The sequence below is a fragment of the Talpa occidentalis genome, unplaced genomic scaffold (assembly GCF_014898055.3).
Source record: "Talpa occidentalis isolate TD23 unplaced genomic scaffold, MPIMG_talOcc4v2.1 talOcc4.4, whole genome shotgun sequence".
Classification (NCBI taxonomy): Eukaryota; Metazoa; Chordata; class Mammalia; order Eulipotyphla; family Talpidae; genus Talpa; species Talpa occidentalis.
This window is the reverse complement of record NW_023604295.1, coordinates 63,275,227-63,287,411: the sequence shown is the minus strand read 5'-3', so window position 1 is coordinate 63,287,411 and position 12,185 is coordinate 63,275,227. Positions and strand designations below refer to the sequence as shown.

Here is a 12,185-nt window from a genome sequence, read left to right as displayed (position 1 = left end):
AGGAACATATAACACAGAAAAGTGGTCTGAAGCAGTACTGTTTACAGTGTGCTCCTTGGATCAGCAGTATCTGTATCCCCAGGGTCTCATTAGAAATGCAAATGATTTGGTTCTTACCCACTGACTCAGACTCTCTGGGAATGGAGCCCAGCCAGCTTCCAACTATCATTCCTGGTGACTTTTTCTGTTCCAAAGTAATTTAAAATGGTGCAGATTTTGAGGCTGACATATGGGAGTTGGATGGAACTGAACGTTTGGACTTTTTATTCCTTGGCTTTGATTAGTAGCTCAGTTTTCTTTCTTTGTTACTGGACATGAGAAAAGTAGAAGAAGATTTTTATGCCTCTTATTAATAAAATCCTTGTTGTTAATAGAAAAATTGCTTTAAGGCAGTTGACTATAGCTGCCTCATTTCAAAATCATTTCAAAGATGATTTTGACCTACTAGGACCAGGGGACTAACTACCTCTTGGTAGAAATATAGGCTTCTCTTGCCTAGATCAGAAATCCTGTAGATTAGAATTACAGCTTTAGTAACTTGATTATTGTGCATTTGTTTAGTAATTATCATTTAAAAGTGAATACCAGTTCAATTCATAGTTTCCTTTGACGGTATGGTTAAGCGATGCTTATAATCAAGTCAACACTGTTTTTAAAATCTGGAGAAAATAATTTTAAAATCTATACTTTAAATATTAGAGTTTTAGTATTGGTTCTGTGACATGAATTTACTAAAAATGAGGGTATATTTAATTTTTTAAAAATTCAGATCTTGAGAATATTTCAAATATAAAATGTTATTTAAAACTAAGAGCCTCACAGCATGGCACTCAACCCGCTGCGCCACTAGGGAGGCCCTCTATGTTTAAGATTTCAGTCTCATACAATCATTTCCATCTTTTAAAATAAGGAAGTTAACTGAAGGCTTTAGATTATCTTATATAAAAATGCCTTTTTTTTAAAGATTTATTTATACATACAAGAACTGGGGTACAGGCCAGAATTGGGGGGTGGTGGTGAGAGGATTTACCAGAGACAGAGGGAACAGAACAGGCAGATTTGACTGAAATACACTGCTGAGGGAAGCAGTGGGTGAGTTAGGAGAGGTCTGCTGTGCCATGTGGGTATCTCCCTAGCCAGGGCTCAAACTTGTGCTGCAGTGGCTGCGGACAGCTTCATAGGTTGTGTCTTAACCCCTTGCGCCACCAGGGAGGCCCCCCCCTGGTGTTTTTCTTTATATCAGTAGGTCTTTGGTGACCAGGGTGCATTAAAAAGGGCCAGTAGCTTGATTTAAACAAGTTAATGAAATAACTTGTGCTGTTTAATGTTATCCATTAGTATAGTAACAAACATATTTACTGTGATGACTATTAATGTAGTTTTCAAAATTTGCACAAGTTACATTATTAATTATTTGGAGTGTGTTTTAAAAAGTCCATCAAAAGGCATTATAAATGATTTCATCTTCAGTTAAAAATAGCAAGCAATTTTATAATTGTTTTTATGTATAATTTACTATGCAGAGATCATTTTTAATATCCATAAAGCCTTTAAGAAAATCTTTTTGTTTGTTAGATGTTTTCTGTTGTCTCATAGGTCTAATATAATTTATATAGGAAGCTACTTTGTTGGGTAGAAATACTTTATTTTAACAGGTCATTACAAACTGTTCTGTGATTTTAAAAAAAAATGCACTTTATTTAAATAGAAAAGTTAAGTCTTCCCTATTATGAAAGCATTCTTAAACATGTAATTTGAAAGGAAATAAATGTAATGCTAAACAGGTAGCTTAATTAGTTTCCTAAACATGAATTCAATACTTTTGCTCTTAGGTTGTTACAATCATATGTTGTGCCTGTATGTTTCATAAACTCTCATATGATCAGTGTTTCTGTCTTGGGCTGAAATGCATAAAAACCTGTTTAGATTTTCAATAACACATGTGCATTTCCTTAAATATTTGAAATTTCTTTCTTACTATTGTTTGAATCATTTACTTTTAGTTATAGATAACCTGTAGATCCCATGCACAGCTACATTATATGTAAATTTATATTCCTTTTATCTGTTAAGCTTATGAAAAATGAAACTTTAAATTTTCTATCTTCAGTTTATTTTTAAAGGTATGTGTTTTGGCCTTTTTATTTACTGGGGAAAAACTTAAAATTTAAAGCACAGATTTATGTTCTTAGTAATTTTCAATTATGGTGACTCATCTGCAACCTCTGAAAGAATGATGAAGAAAATGGACTCTATTGGCATGACTAATCCTTTAAGAAGTGGGCGTGTAGTTCGTCAGTACCTGAAGGGACTAATTATAATACATGAAGCTAAGCTTGAAACTTTGATGTTCAGTGCTTTAAAGATGGTAATAGAATTGTTTAGGAGTTAAAATATGTATTTTAGTTACAAGCATATATAAAAATGCTATAGATTATCTAGAGAATTTTAAGCTACTTCATATAAATCAATATAATCATCTTTATTGAAAGTACTCAGAAAGCCCTAAAAATGTAAAACAAAGATTCCCCTCCCCAAGAGACAGACACACACACACACACACACACACACACACACGTGCTAAAACTACTGAAAGACGGTATTACAATGTGTTAATTTAATGGCTTTTTCTCTGTAGTCTATTTTAAATCAAAAGTTGTTGGACTGATGAGGGATAAAATGCATTAAGGTCTGTTTAGGAAAGGATTTCTAGTAAAATGATGTAAGTTTACTAGAAGAATGAAAATCTGATCCTTTTCTCTCATTTTCTATTTCTGTGGGTGTGATGTTTTTTGGTGTATGTATTTCATCAGAATTATTTTGGTCATCTTTGGGGGAGAAAACATTGCAGCCTGAAACTTTGAAAAAACATAAAAAACTTTGAAAGAAAAACCAAACATAGAGAAAAATTCAGACTTTCATTCTGAATTGTTCGTGTATTTTGATATGGGGACTCAGCAATTAATTTATCTTTTTCTCCTCTTGAATGTTTTCATAGAGACGTTACCTAATCTAACTTTTGTTTTATAACAGCCTTTGATCTAGCCTGAAACCCATGCAGCAGCTAAACCCATTTTTGCAGGACAAAGATTTTCTCTACATTTCTTTAGCTGCTTTATAATGGATAGTGAAACTAAATGATGTAACTTGGAATTTTTCACAATAGTGGTATGATAGGATTATAAATGTCAGCAATTATGGAGATTGAAATTAATTATTTCAGCTAAAATTCAAGAAATGTGTAAGGGGCACAGTTGATGGAGATTTTACATGTCAAAGGTGGTCTTAACTTTGGTTTATCCTTAGACAAATCTAGTATTAAAGTTAATTGCTTTAAAATTGGGGAGAAAATTGGGTCTCCCCTGGTGGCGCAGGTGGCTGAGCACCGCACTGTGAGACTGTCGCAGCCTCTGCAGCACCGGTTCGATCTGGTTCGATCCCTGCCTGCCTGTGAGGGTCCCACATGGTGCAGCAGACCTCTCCTGTCTCGCCCGCTGCTCCCCTCAGCAGTGTATTTCGTCAGTTTGCCTGTTCTGTTCCTCGCTCTGTCTCTGGTGAATATTCTCACCCTCCCGCACATCTGACCTGTACCCCGGTTCTTGTAAAAATAAATAAATCTTTAAAAAAAATTGGGGAGAAAATTCATTTTAGATAATGGATTTCTTAGTTATTCATATGGATCCTGGTGGTGATTTGTTAATTACATGTTTAATCTGAAAAAATTAAATAGAACATTTTTCTACCATACATGTTTATAGCCAGGACACTAAAATGTAACTGGACTTTAGAATTTAAGACCTTTTATAACAACCTACACTGTCTTAAATCTTAGCAAATCACTAATATTTAGAATCACTGCTTTACTTAATCATTTGTTTATTCATAAAAAGTTATTAAACATACACCATTTACCAAATCTTGTGTGGAGCACCTGAAAATACGAGATGACTAAGGCAACATTGCCTTCCCACCAGGTAGTGGGAAAATGCTTAAGTGCGTAAATCTTGATAGTGTAATGTGGCAAATGCTGTGTCTAGTATCCTTTTCACCCACAGATCAGAGGCTTAGCACCCAGTTCCAAAGTGGAAGTATCCTGAGTTAGGTTTGCATTAGAGAAAATTCGTAAACTGAGTCTTAAGGGATGTTAGTGTTTGTCTCTGGGGTTGCAGTTAAAGGGGAGAGAATGTTTGTAGAAAGAGCTTCAAGATAGCATGGCACGGTGTGAGAATTCCCAGAGGTAGATTCCTCAAGGGAAGTTGAATGCTGAGGGCATCAGGAACTTTATGCTGTGGATGCTCTATTTTTTCTAGAAATTCCTTTTGATTTCTTCATTTACCCAAGCCGTTTAATACTTGTTATACTAATCAATTTTTTTTTTTTTTTGTGGGACCCTTGCCGGTGGCCAGGGAGTAAACCAGTGCTGCAGAGGCTGCAGGCAGCCTCGCAGCCCAGCACTCAACTGCTGCACCACCAGGGAAAGCCCACTAATCAAATATTTTAACTGAATATTTTAAGAACTTAACCCAAGAGGGGATTTTTGAAGGCAACCGTGAGTTAATGCATATTTATCGAGTCAGGGCAAGACATTTTACCAGGTGTTTCTCTGTAAAACTCCATTTAGCGCCTCCCTGGTGGGCTAGGGATTAAATCACAGCACAGTCACTGCTGCAGCTGCATTCTAAGTTAAACCCAAACGGCACAGCAGACCTCTCCTGTCTCCCCCTCTGCTCCTGTGAGCAGTGTATTTCAGTAAATCTGCCTGTTCTGCTTCTCATTCTGTCTCTGGTGAATCCTCCCACAACCACCCCCTGCACCTCTGGCCTGCACCCCAGTTCTTCAGTGCATCCATAAATAAGTCTTTAAAAAAATAAATAATTAAACTCTCCATCTATGTGTTAAAATTCAAATTCACATCTATGGGAAGAAAGCTCGCCATATACTCTGATATGTTAGAGAAATCAATGTTATATCCATAAGCTTGTGTACCAGTATGAGGCACCAGTGCTGTGTGGTTTCTTCCACTTGGTCCTTTGAGAGTAGAACTAGAACTGAGCCTCTGAGTGGTCTGCCCACCTTATCTCCATGAATCTCGGTTAGAGAGATATTTATAAGCAGATTAGAGGCAACAGCTCAGAGGAGCTCAAACATTCTTGCTGTCTTGTTACCTCGCTACTTGTCACAACCTTATTGCTATTTTAGATAAATGATATTTAAAAGATTTAACTAAAGCTTTCTAGGACTTCCTTCCCAAATTAGCACATATTAAATAGTATTTGAAATACATACTTAATCAGTTTCTGGGAATACTGATGAGTGCTACTAATTATATTTTCTGATATTCTTCATGCTGTTTCTTTTGCAGACAAACAGATGATAAACTAGAGAGGCCTTCAGTAACATATGCAACCTATCGAGGCCCCAGACAAATTAAGAAATATTTGAAACAACAAACTTCATTAGAAATTGTGACTCCCTTGGATAGAGAAGATGAAAGTTCTGACTCTAGTACAAACACACATATTGGCCCCAGAAGTGAGAGAGAGACTGGGATAGTGCCAGTGTTGTCATCAGCTGGCACAGACACATCAGCGAAAGGACATCTGCTAGACCGCCCAGCGGAAGACTCTGATTGTTGCAGAATAAATCCCTATACAGAGGGCCATCAGACAAACAACCCAGAACTTCTGAATAATGCTGCTTCTAAAGAAATTTTAAATAAAAATGATTCTGAAGGACCTGAGAGAAATAGACTATCCCCTTCCTCTGTGATTCACTCCAGTTCTGCAGTTAGAGAATCTGACTCACAACATTTAAGTGGTGTACCAGTTTCTCAGACTGACAGAAATTTGAAATATTCAGCACTGTTTCCCGGAAGTAACAGCAGCATAGTTTCTTACAGTCCAGATTTTCAGAGAAAAGGAAAGGCTGACACTGCCCTGAAAGAAAAGAGCTTTGTGATGAGTGATGAGACATTGTTGCAAAGAGATGAGCATGTTGGACTTGAAAACCCTGATACTTCTGACTTCCCTTGTAGTAAATCTGATGAAAGTGACACTACCAAACAGGAAAGTACGGATTTGCCCAGTTCAAATAAATCAATTGGGCATGAAGGTCTGCACTTGTCAGAGAGTAAGTGTTCTGACAAGCAGACAGCAGATAACTCATCAACGCAGGCTGCCAATCACACCAGCACCACTGCCCCTCAGAGACATGCTGTGACAGACTCAGAACTTGTAAATGAAGGAAGTAGGTTGTCTGCCCAAGATTCAGAGAAAAATTTAGCTGTTACAGAAATCAGACAAGAAACAGAAACTGCCTCAATTTGTGAACCCACAGCTTCAAGTCAGGTAAAAGCAACAGGAGATAAACCTTTCTCTAAAGATATTGACCAGTTTGTAACAGAAGCCAAAAAGCTGGACTTTAGACCACATGGCAAAATGCCTCACAATATTAGACTAAATCAGAAGGACTTGGCCTCTGAAAAATGCATCAGTGAATCAGTTGTGACATGCTTAGAAAGTAAAAGAGCACCTGAACTGAATGTTCACCTTCATAGAAATCACATTTCAGAATCTCTTCCTGACTCTGAAAGTCATCAGCAAGCCAAAGTACTACCAGATGCCAGAACATCTGTTACCCATGACTGTAAAAAATCAAATCGCAATACTTCATCTCCTACCTTTTCTTCCGGCGCCGACATGCTGAGCAAGTTGGTTATTCCTGTTTTAAAGAATGAGGATTCCTCTGTGCTCATTAAAAGTGGAGATGTGGGCATTATTGGTATTGCCAAGCAGCCTAACAAATGTCAAGAAGAGAATGTGGGAAATCATGTTGAGGTTGCAAGCAGTCAGAGTCTTCCCACTTGCCTTCACCTTGAGCATGCATCTGCAATTCTTGAATCCAAAGAAGTTCTTCCTGATAGTGAAAACTGTCAGGTCCCACTAGATCTTGAAGCCATTAACACTCTCCTAACTGGAGTGGACTCAAGATTTGGGTCTGTAAGCCTCTCTAAAGATCACAGTGCCATCTCACCTCAAGATGCTAATAAAGCAGAGTCAGTGCTTTCAAAAACTGTATCAAGTAAGAGCACTGTAGAGAAGTCTGAGTCTCTTTCCTTAGGAACCCAAACTGGTAATGTTGCTACAATTTTATCAAAAGCTGAAATTGATGGTCAGAGCAGTATTCCTGTTGAGTCATGTTCTGAAAAGGAGAAAACAATAGCTCTCTCCAAGTTATCTGTTTCCCAAATAGAGCCCAGAGACATTTCTCAGGATAAAATTTCTTTTCCGTGCAGAATGACAGATGCGCCAGCCAAGTCAATTTTATCAGAATTAACTTCCCTAAAGGTTGAACAGGACAGAATTTTTCTGTTAATGGATCATAAGCAGATTCAAGAGAAATATTCAGATTCTGGCCTTATAGAGAATTGCCAAACTGAGGTTTCTCCTTCTGCTGCCAGCTATCAAGGTAAACATGAAACAGAAGTCATAGGTTATTCTCCTGATTTTCCTCAAAGTAATACATCTGAGATTTTACCTCCTGTTCATGATGAAAAAGTCACTAGTCAAATGGCCAAGAATTGTGAAGCCAGTGCTTGTCAATCTTCAGCTATTTGTGGGACTAAAGAAATTTCTGGTTTGTCAGAAATGACAGAACTCAGCTTATCTAATACTCCCCCCAAATTCCAAGAAACTGACAGCACAAAAGTAAATTCACCTTTTCTAGGTTCTGATATCAGTTTAGAAAGAAACACTTTTGCATCTGAAGAGTCAAGCTTTTTTAATATACCTTCTGTTCTGACATCAGAAAAGATAGCTTCATCTCACAGAGAGAAACAGCACACTCATTTAAGTTGTGGCTTTGATAGCCTGTCTTCCTGTAGGAACTCTGAAAAAGTTAGTTCACATACTCCCCCAAATAATTTTGGTCCTGTAAAAGTTACCAAAGCTGTCACACTTGAAGGTACCTCCTTAGCTAATCTGCTGAACACTAACAGCTCCTCTTTGGAATTTGAAATGTCTGTCCCAACAGGGGCAGAAGTGACCCTTTTGCAGGAACATTTTGGGAATCCTACTGAGAAGGTATCTCTTGATTTCCCAACTGCTGCCCAATTTGACAAGCCCAGTGCCGTGGAAGCAGTTGCTGGCGCTCCAGCGTCAGTTAACAGCTCAAGCCAGCAGTGTTCTGAAGCATCTGCTAAGTGTGTAGAAACAAGGACAACAGCACATGACCTCAGAAGTGGTTTACGTAAAAAGGCTGATACATTGACTGGTGAGATTTTTAATTCTGTCAGGAAAGAACTAAAATCCAAACTTACAGTTGGTACCTGCCAGGACCCTGTAGTCATAGACAGCATAATGAATCCAGGTACCCTGAAAGAAGACATCCTTGCGAAAAACCCATCAGAAATGACACTGACAGGGATCCAACTGACAGAGCATTTGGAAGAGCAGGACATGGACATACGCGAAGTCAAAGGGGAAGAAAAGACTAGTGTTTCACCTGCACTTGGTGAGAAGAGTCTCCGTTTTGATTCCGATAGAAAGAGTGTATCTTGTTTGTTAGAAGATCAAGCTAGGGAATTAGTCAATGAGATTATTTATTCAGTCCAAGAAAGTCTGACAAGTGATGCTTTTGAAGATACTAAGGCTACCTGGCATTCTGAACTTCAGGCTAAGACATCAAAAATTCTGAATAGTGATAGTGTTAAGCCATGTGATATGACAAGGAAATTCTTGGTCCCAGAACAGGCAGTAAATCAAAGCACATGTGAAATTAGTGAAAAACCATTGGGTAAATTCTTTTCTGTAAGTAACTTAGTTAGTGACACAGAGGCAATTAAAGGAAAAGAAGTTGTTCTCTATCAAAAATTCCCATTATCTGGAAATGGAGCTAGACAGTCTGATACTGTAAATTTGCAGGAAACACAGACTGTTTTACTAGCTGAAGATGAGTTAGATAATGAAATAAAAACACATTTATTTCTCAAAGAGGATAGTAGAGAGAAAATGGAAACAGAGTGTATGGATAATCACAGAACTGATACAGAGGATACGAGGACTCTTTTTTTCAATTTCAAATGGCCTCCATTTGCCAATGATGACCTCCATGTACCTGGGACATCCAAAAGCAGTTTGTCTGACAGCCATGTGTGTATATCTGATAAAAACTTGCCAGGTCACATCAATAAAGGCACACCCCTCGTAATGTCAGAAGTAGGGAAGGTGCACAAAAAGGATCCTGAAGTAAACATGGGGAAAATTGACCTTATACCTTCCATGTTAGAAATGGGAAAAGCAATCAGAAAGGATGCTGAACTGACTGTCGCAAAGACTGAGCCGACAACCGATGTTTTTAAAATGGGAGAAGCACACCAAAGGGATGTTGAGAGATATATTGAAAAAACTGAAGGGCTACCTGTTATTTTAGCAGTGGAGAAAGCTTGTAATATGAGGGATCATGAAGGAGATATTAGCAAAACTGATGTGATGCCTGTTATATCAGAGGCGAAAAATATCTATCAAAAAGACACGGAGGGACTTACTGGAAGGACTGAAGTACTATCTGTTACATTAGAAATGGACAGTATATACCAAAAGCATGCTGAAGGGGATGTTGGGAAGACCAGAGTAGCATCAGTTATGTCAGAAATGGAAAATATCCACCAAAAAGGTATTGAGGGAATTACTGAAAAGACTGTAATGACACCTATAACATTAGAAAGGGAAAATTTTTACCAAAAGGATGATGAAGAGGTTGTGGACAAGACGGAAAAGACTCCCATTATGTTGGAAGGGGCAAGTATCTGCCAAGAAGATTCTGAGGGAATCATGGGACAGAATGAAAGACCCATGTTAGAAATGGAAGACATTTGCCAAAAGTTCACTGAACAGGTTATTGGGAACACTGAAATGGTACCTGCTGTGTCAAAGTTGAAAGAAGCAAATACCAAGGTAGCACCTGCCTCCTTAGAAGTGGAAAAAGCCTTTGAGAGAGATGCTGGAGAGACAGTTGGAACAGTTGTGCCTATACCCTCTATGATAAAAATAGAAAGAACATCCCCCGAACATTCTGATGTGACTATTGGGAAACATGAGGCGGTAAACCTTGAGAAAACACATGAAACAGGCCTGGAATTGCCTGTTATACAAGCAGAGGGTATGTCTCCCATATTCCAAATGGAAAAAGCACCCCAAGTTTATGCTGACGAGAGTGTTGGAGAAATGGAAGAAGGGCCCATGGAAAAAAAGGAAGGCTTGATAGCTCACGACAGTAGACTTGCTTCCTATTTCAGGGGCTATGAATCACCTACATTAAGTAAGGATTATGAAGGTTATCCAGCCTTAACAATGCCAGATTGTCAACCTGAGGATACTAGAGAAAAGCCCCACAAAAACAAGTCTGTGGCTACAGTAGATAAGAGAGAGAAAGATCTAGACTTTGGTAGTGAAAAAGAATCCAACTTAGGGTTCACTTCTCAGGATGAACAAGAAAATTCTTCCTTTACTATATTATATGAAGAACCCCTTCAGGAGGAGGACAGGTGCACTTTCATGGAAGTAAGAAGAACCCACCCTCTCTCATTTCCCAATACAGCGCCTGAGGACATTCCGGTTTACACGTGTGAAAGATCTGAGAGTAGAACTGACCTCGTCCGTCATTTTGAAAAGGAAGGTAAATTAGGTGAAATGTTTGATAGTGATAATTCAGAAATGTTCTTGTCAGTAGAGGCCAAAAGATACAAAATTTATCCCTTAGCTCTGTCTCCCATTTATGAGGATGATAGCTCTCAGGAGGACGTCCTATCCAGTGAGGTCTCACCTGGTCATCACGGCTCCACGAAATCAAGAGAGAGTGCAAACCAGGCCTCTTCTGTTTTATCACTTCTGCAGTCAGTATCAGAGCGTTTAAAGATGAACTTTGATGATGACAGGCAGGAGGTAGGGGAGGAGGAGGAGGAAGAGGAGGAAGAAGCATTGCATGTAGGAAGTCTGAGAGAGAGACAGAGAGAAACTGTTACCTTCAAGCTGCCCGATCCCTCCATCCAACATAACCCTGATGATGATGAGGAAAGGACTGAAATTTCTAAAAATTCGTGTGTAATATCGAACGAACCTACTACCTCCAATCTACAAATTGGGCTGTGGTCAGAAAAGACCGCCTGTCTACAAAAATCTGACCTGACTTCGAAACTGCATTCTTCTTTAAAGAGTGCTTATCATCAGTATTTGCAGACTTCTAAAACCCATTCCTCTGAAAAAGGAGCTAGATTTGGTGGGGTTTTTCAGGAACCAGTGTCAAAATATTTCCGTGCTCAAGACAACTCAGGCAGATTAAACCTGTTCACAGAGGTAAGTGAACTGTTAACAAATGAAGTAGAGCTTTGGGTCATGAAGTGACCGGAAGTTTTATTAAGAAATCAATGTTTTGAAGTTGTGTAGTGACTTTTAAAAAATCATTATTTTTGGTTGAAGTGTATTATAGCTCATGTATTTTAGTTGGACCATTTGTTACTCTGAGCAAACAAAACTGCTTAAGAGTTTAAAAAGCATAGGGGAGCAGCAGAGTTCTTTATTAATACTTGTTTTTTGAACTAATTTAAGTGACAGTATTATGAAGGAAAATTCTGCTGAGCTTAGGTGTTGTGGAAATACTAATGTTTAAGAATATTTTAAATACTTAAGAAATTATGTATCTGCTTGACAACCTCTCACTATAGATGTTCAGGGTATTCATAAGAAGCAGGACAATGGAAAGCTTAATTCAAAGCATTAAAAACATACCTAGAAAATGTTTTGATACTGTTATATTTTTCTTTTTGACCTAGAAATATTTAAATATCTAATGTGTAATATTCATTGAATGTGGGACTTTGCTTTTTTGGTATTTCCGAGATCATGGAACTTTGTCTAGGATTTCCAAGGTGCAAGAATTAGTATTCTGAACAGCCTTAGTAGCAAATGGTAGTACTTGAATATCAACCAGTAGCCTTCAAGGCAAAGCTGTTCTGAAAGCAGTGATGGGATTTAAAGAAATGTTTCTTGAATGGTTTCCATTACCCACCAAATCACGTGAAACCTTTTTTTTTCCTGTATGAAGTTTACCAAGTTCTGTTTATCTAACCCTGTCTCCTGGTTACACACCCTGTGTTTCTACCATCATACTTTTTTCTCAAGGTGGTTCTT

General features: G+C 38.2%; 1 protein-coding gene across 1 annotated transcript in view; it reads left to right on the top strand.

Moving 5' to 3' along the window:
• Window positions 1-12,185, top strand: part of CRYBG3 (crystallin beta-gamma domain containing 3) — a 96,196-nt gene that overhangs the window by 30,092 nt on the left and 53,919 nt on the right. Inside the window, exon 4 of the mRNA XM_037525671.2 lies at window positions 5,363-11,351. Coding sequence (XP_037381568.1) covers window positions 5,363-11,351 — 5,989 coding nt within the window. The remainder of the gene's footprint in view (window positions 1-5,362; window positions 11,352-12,185) is intronic.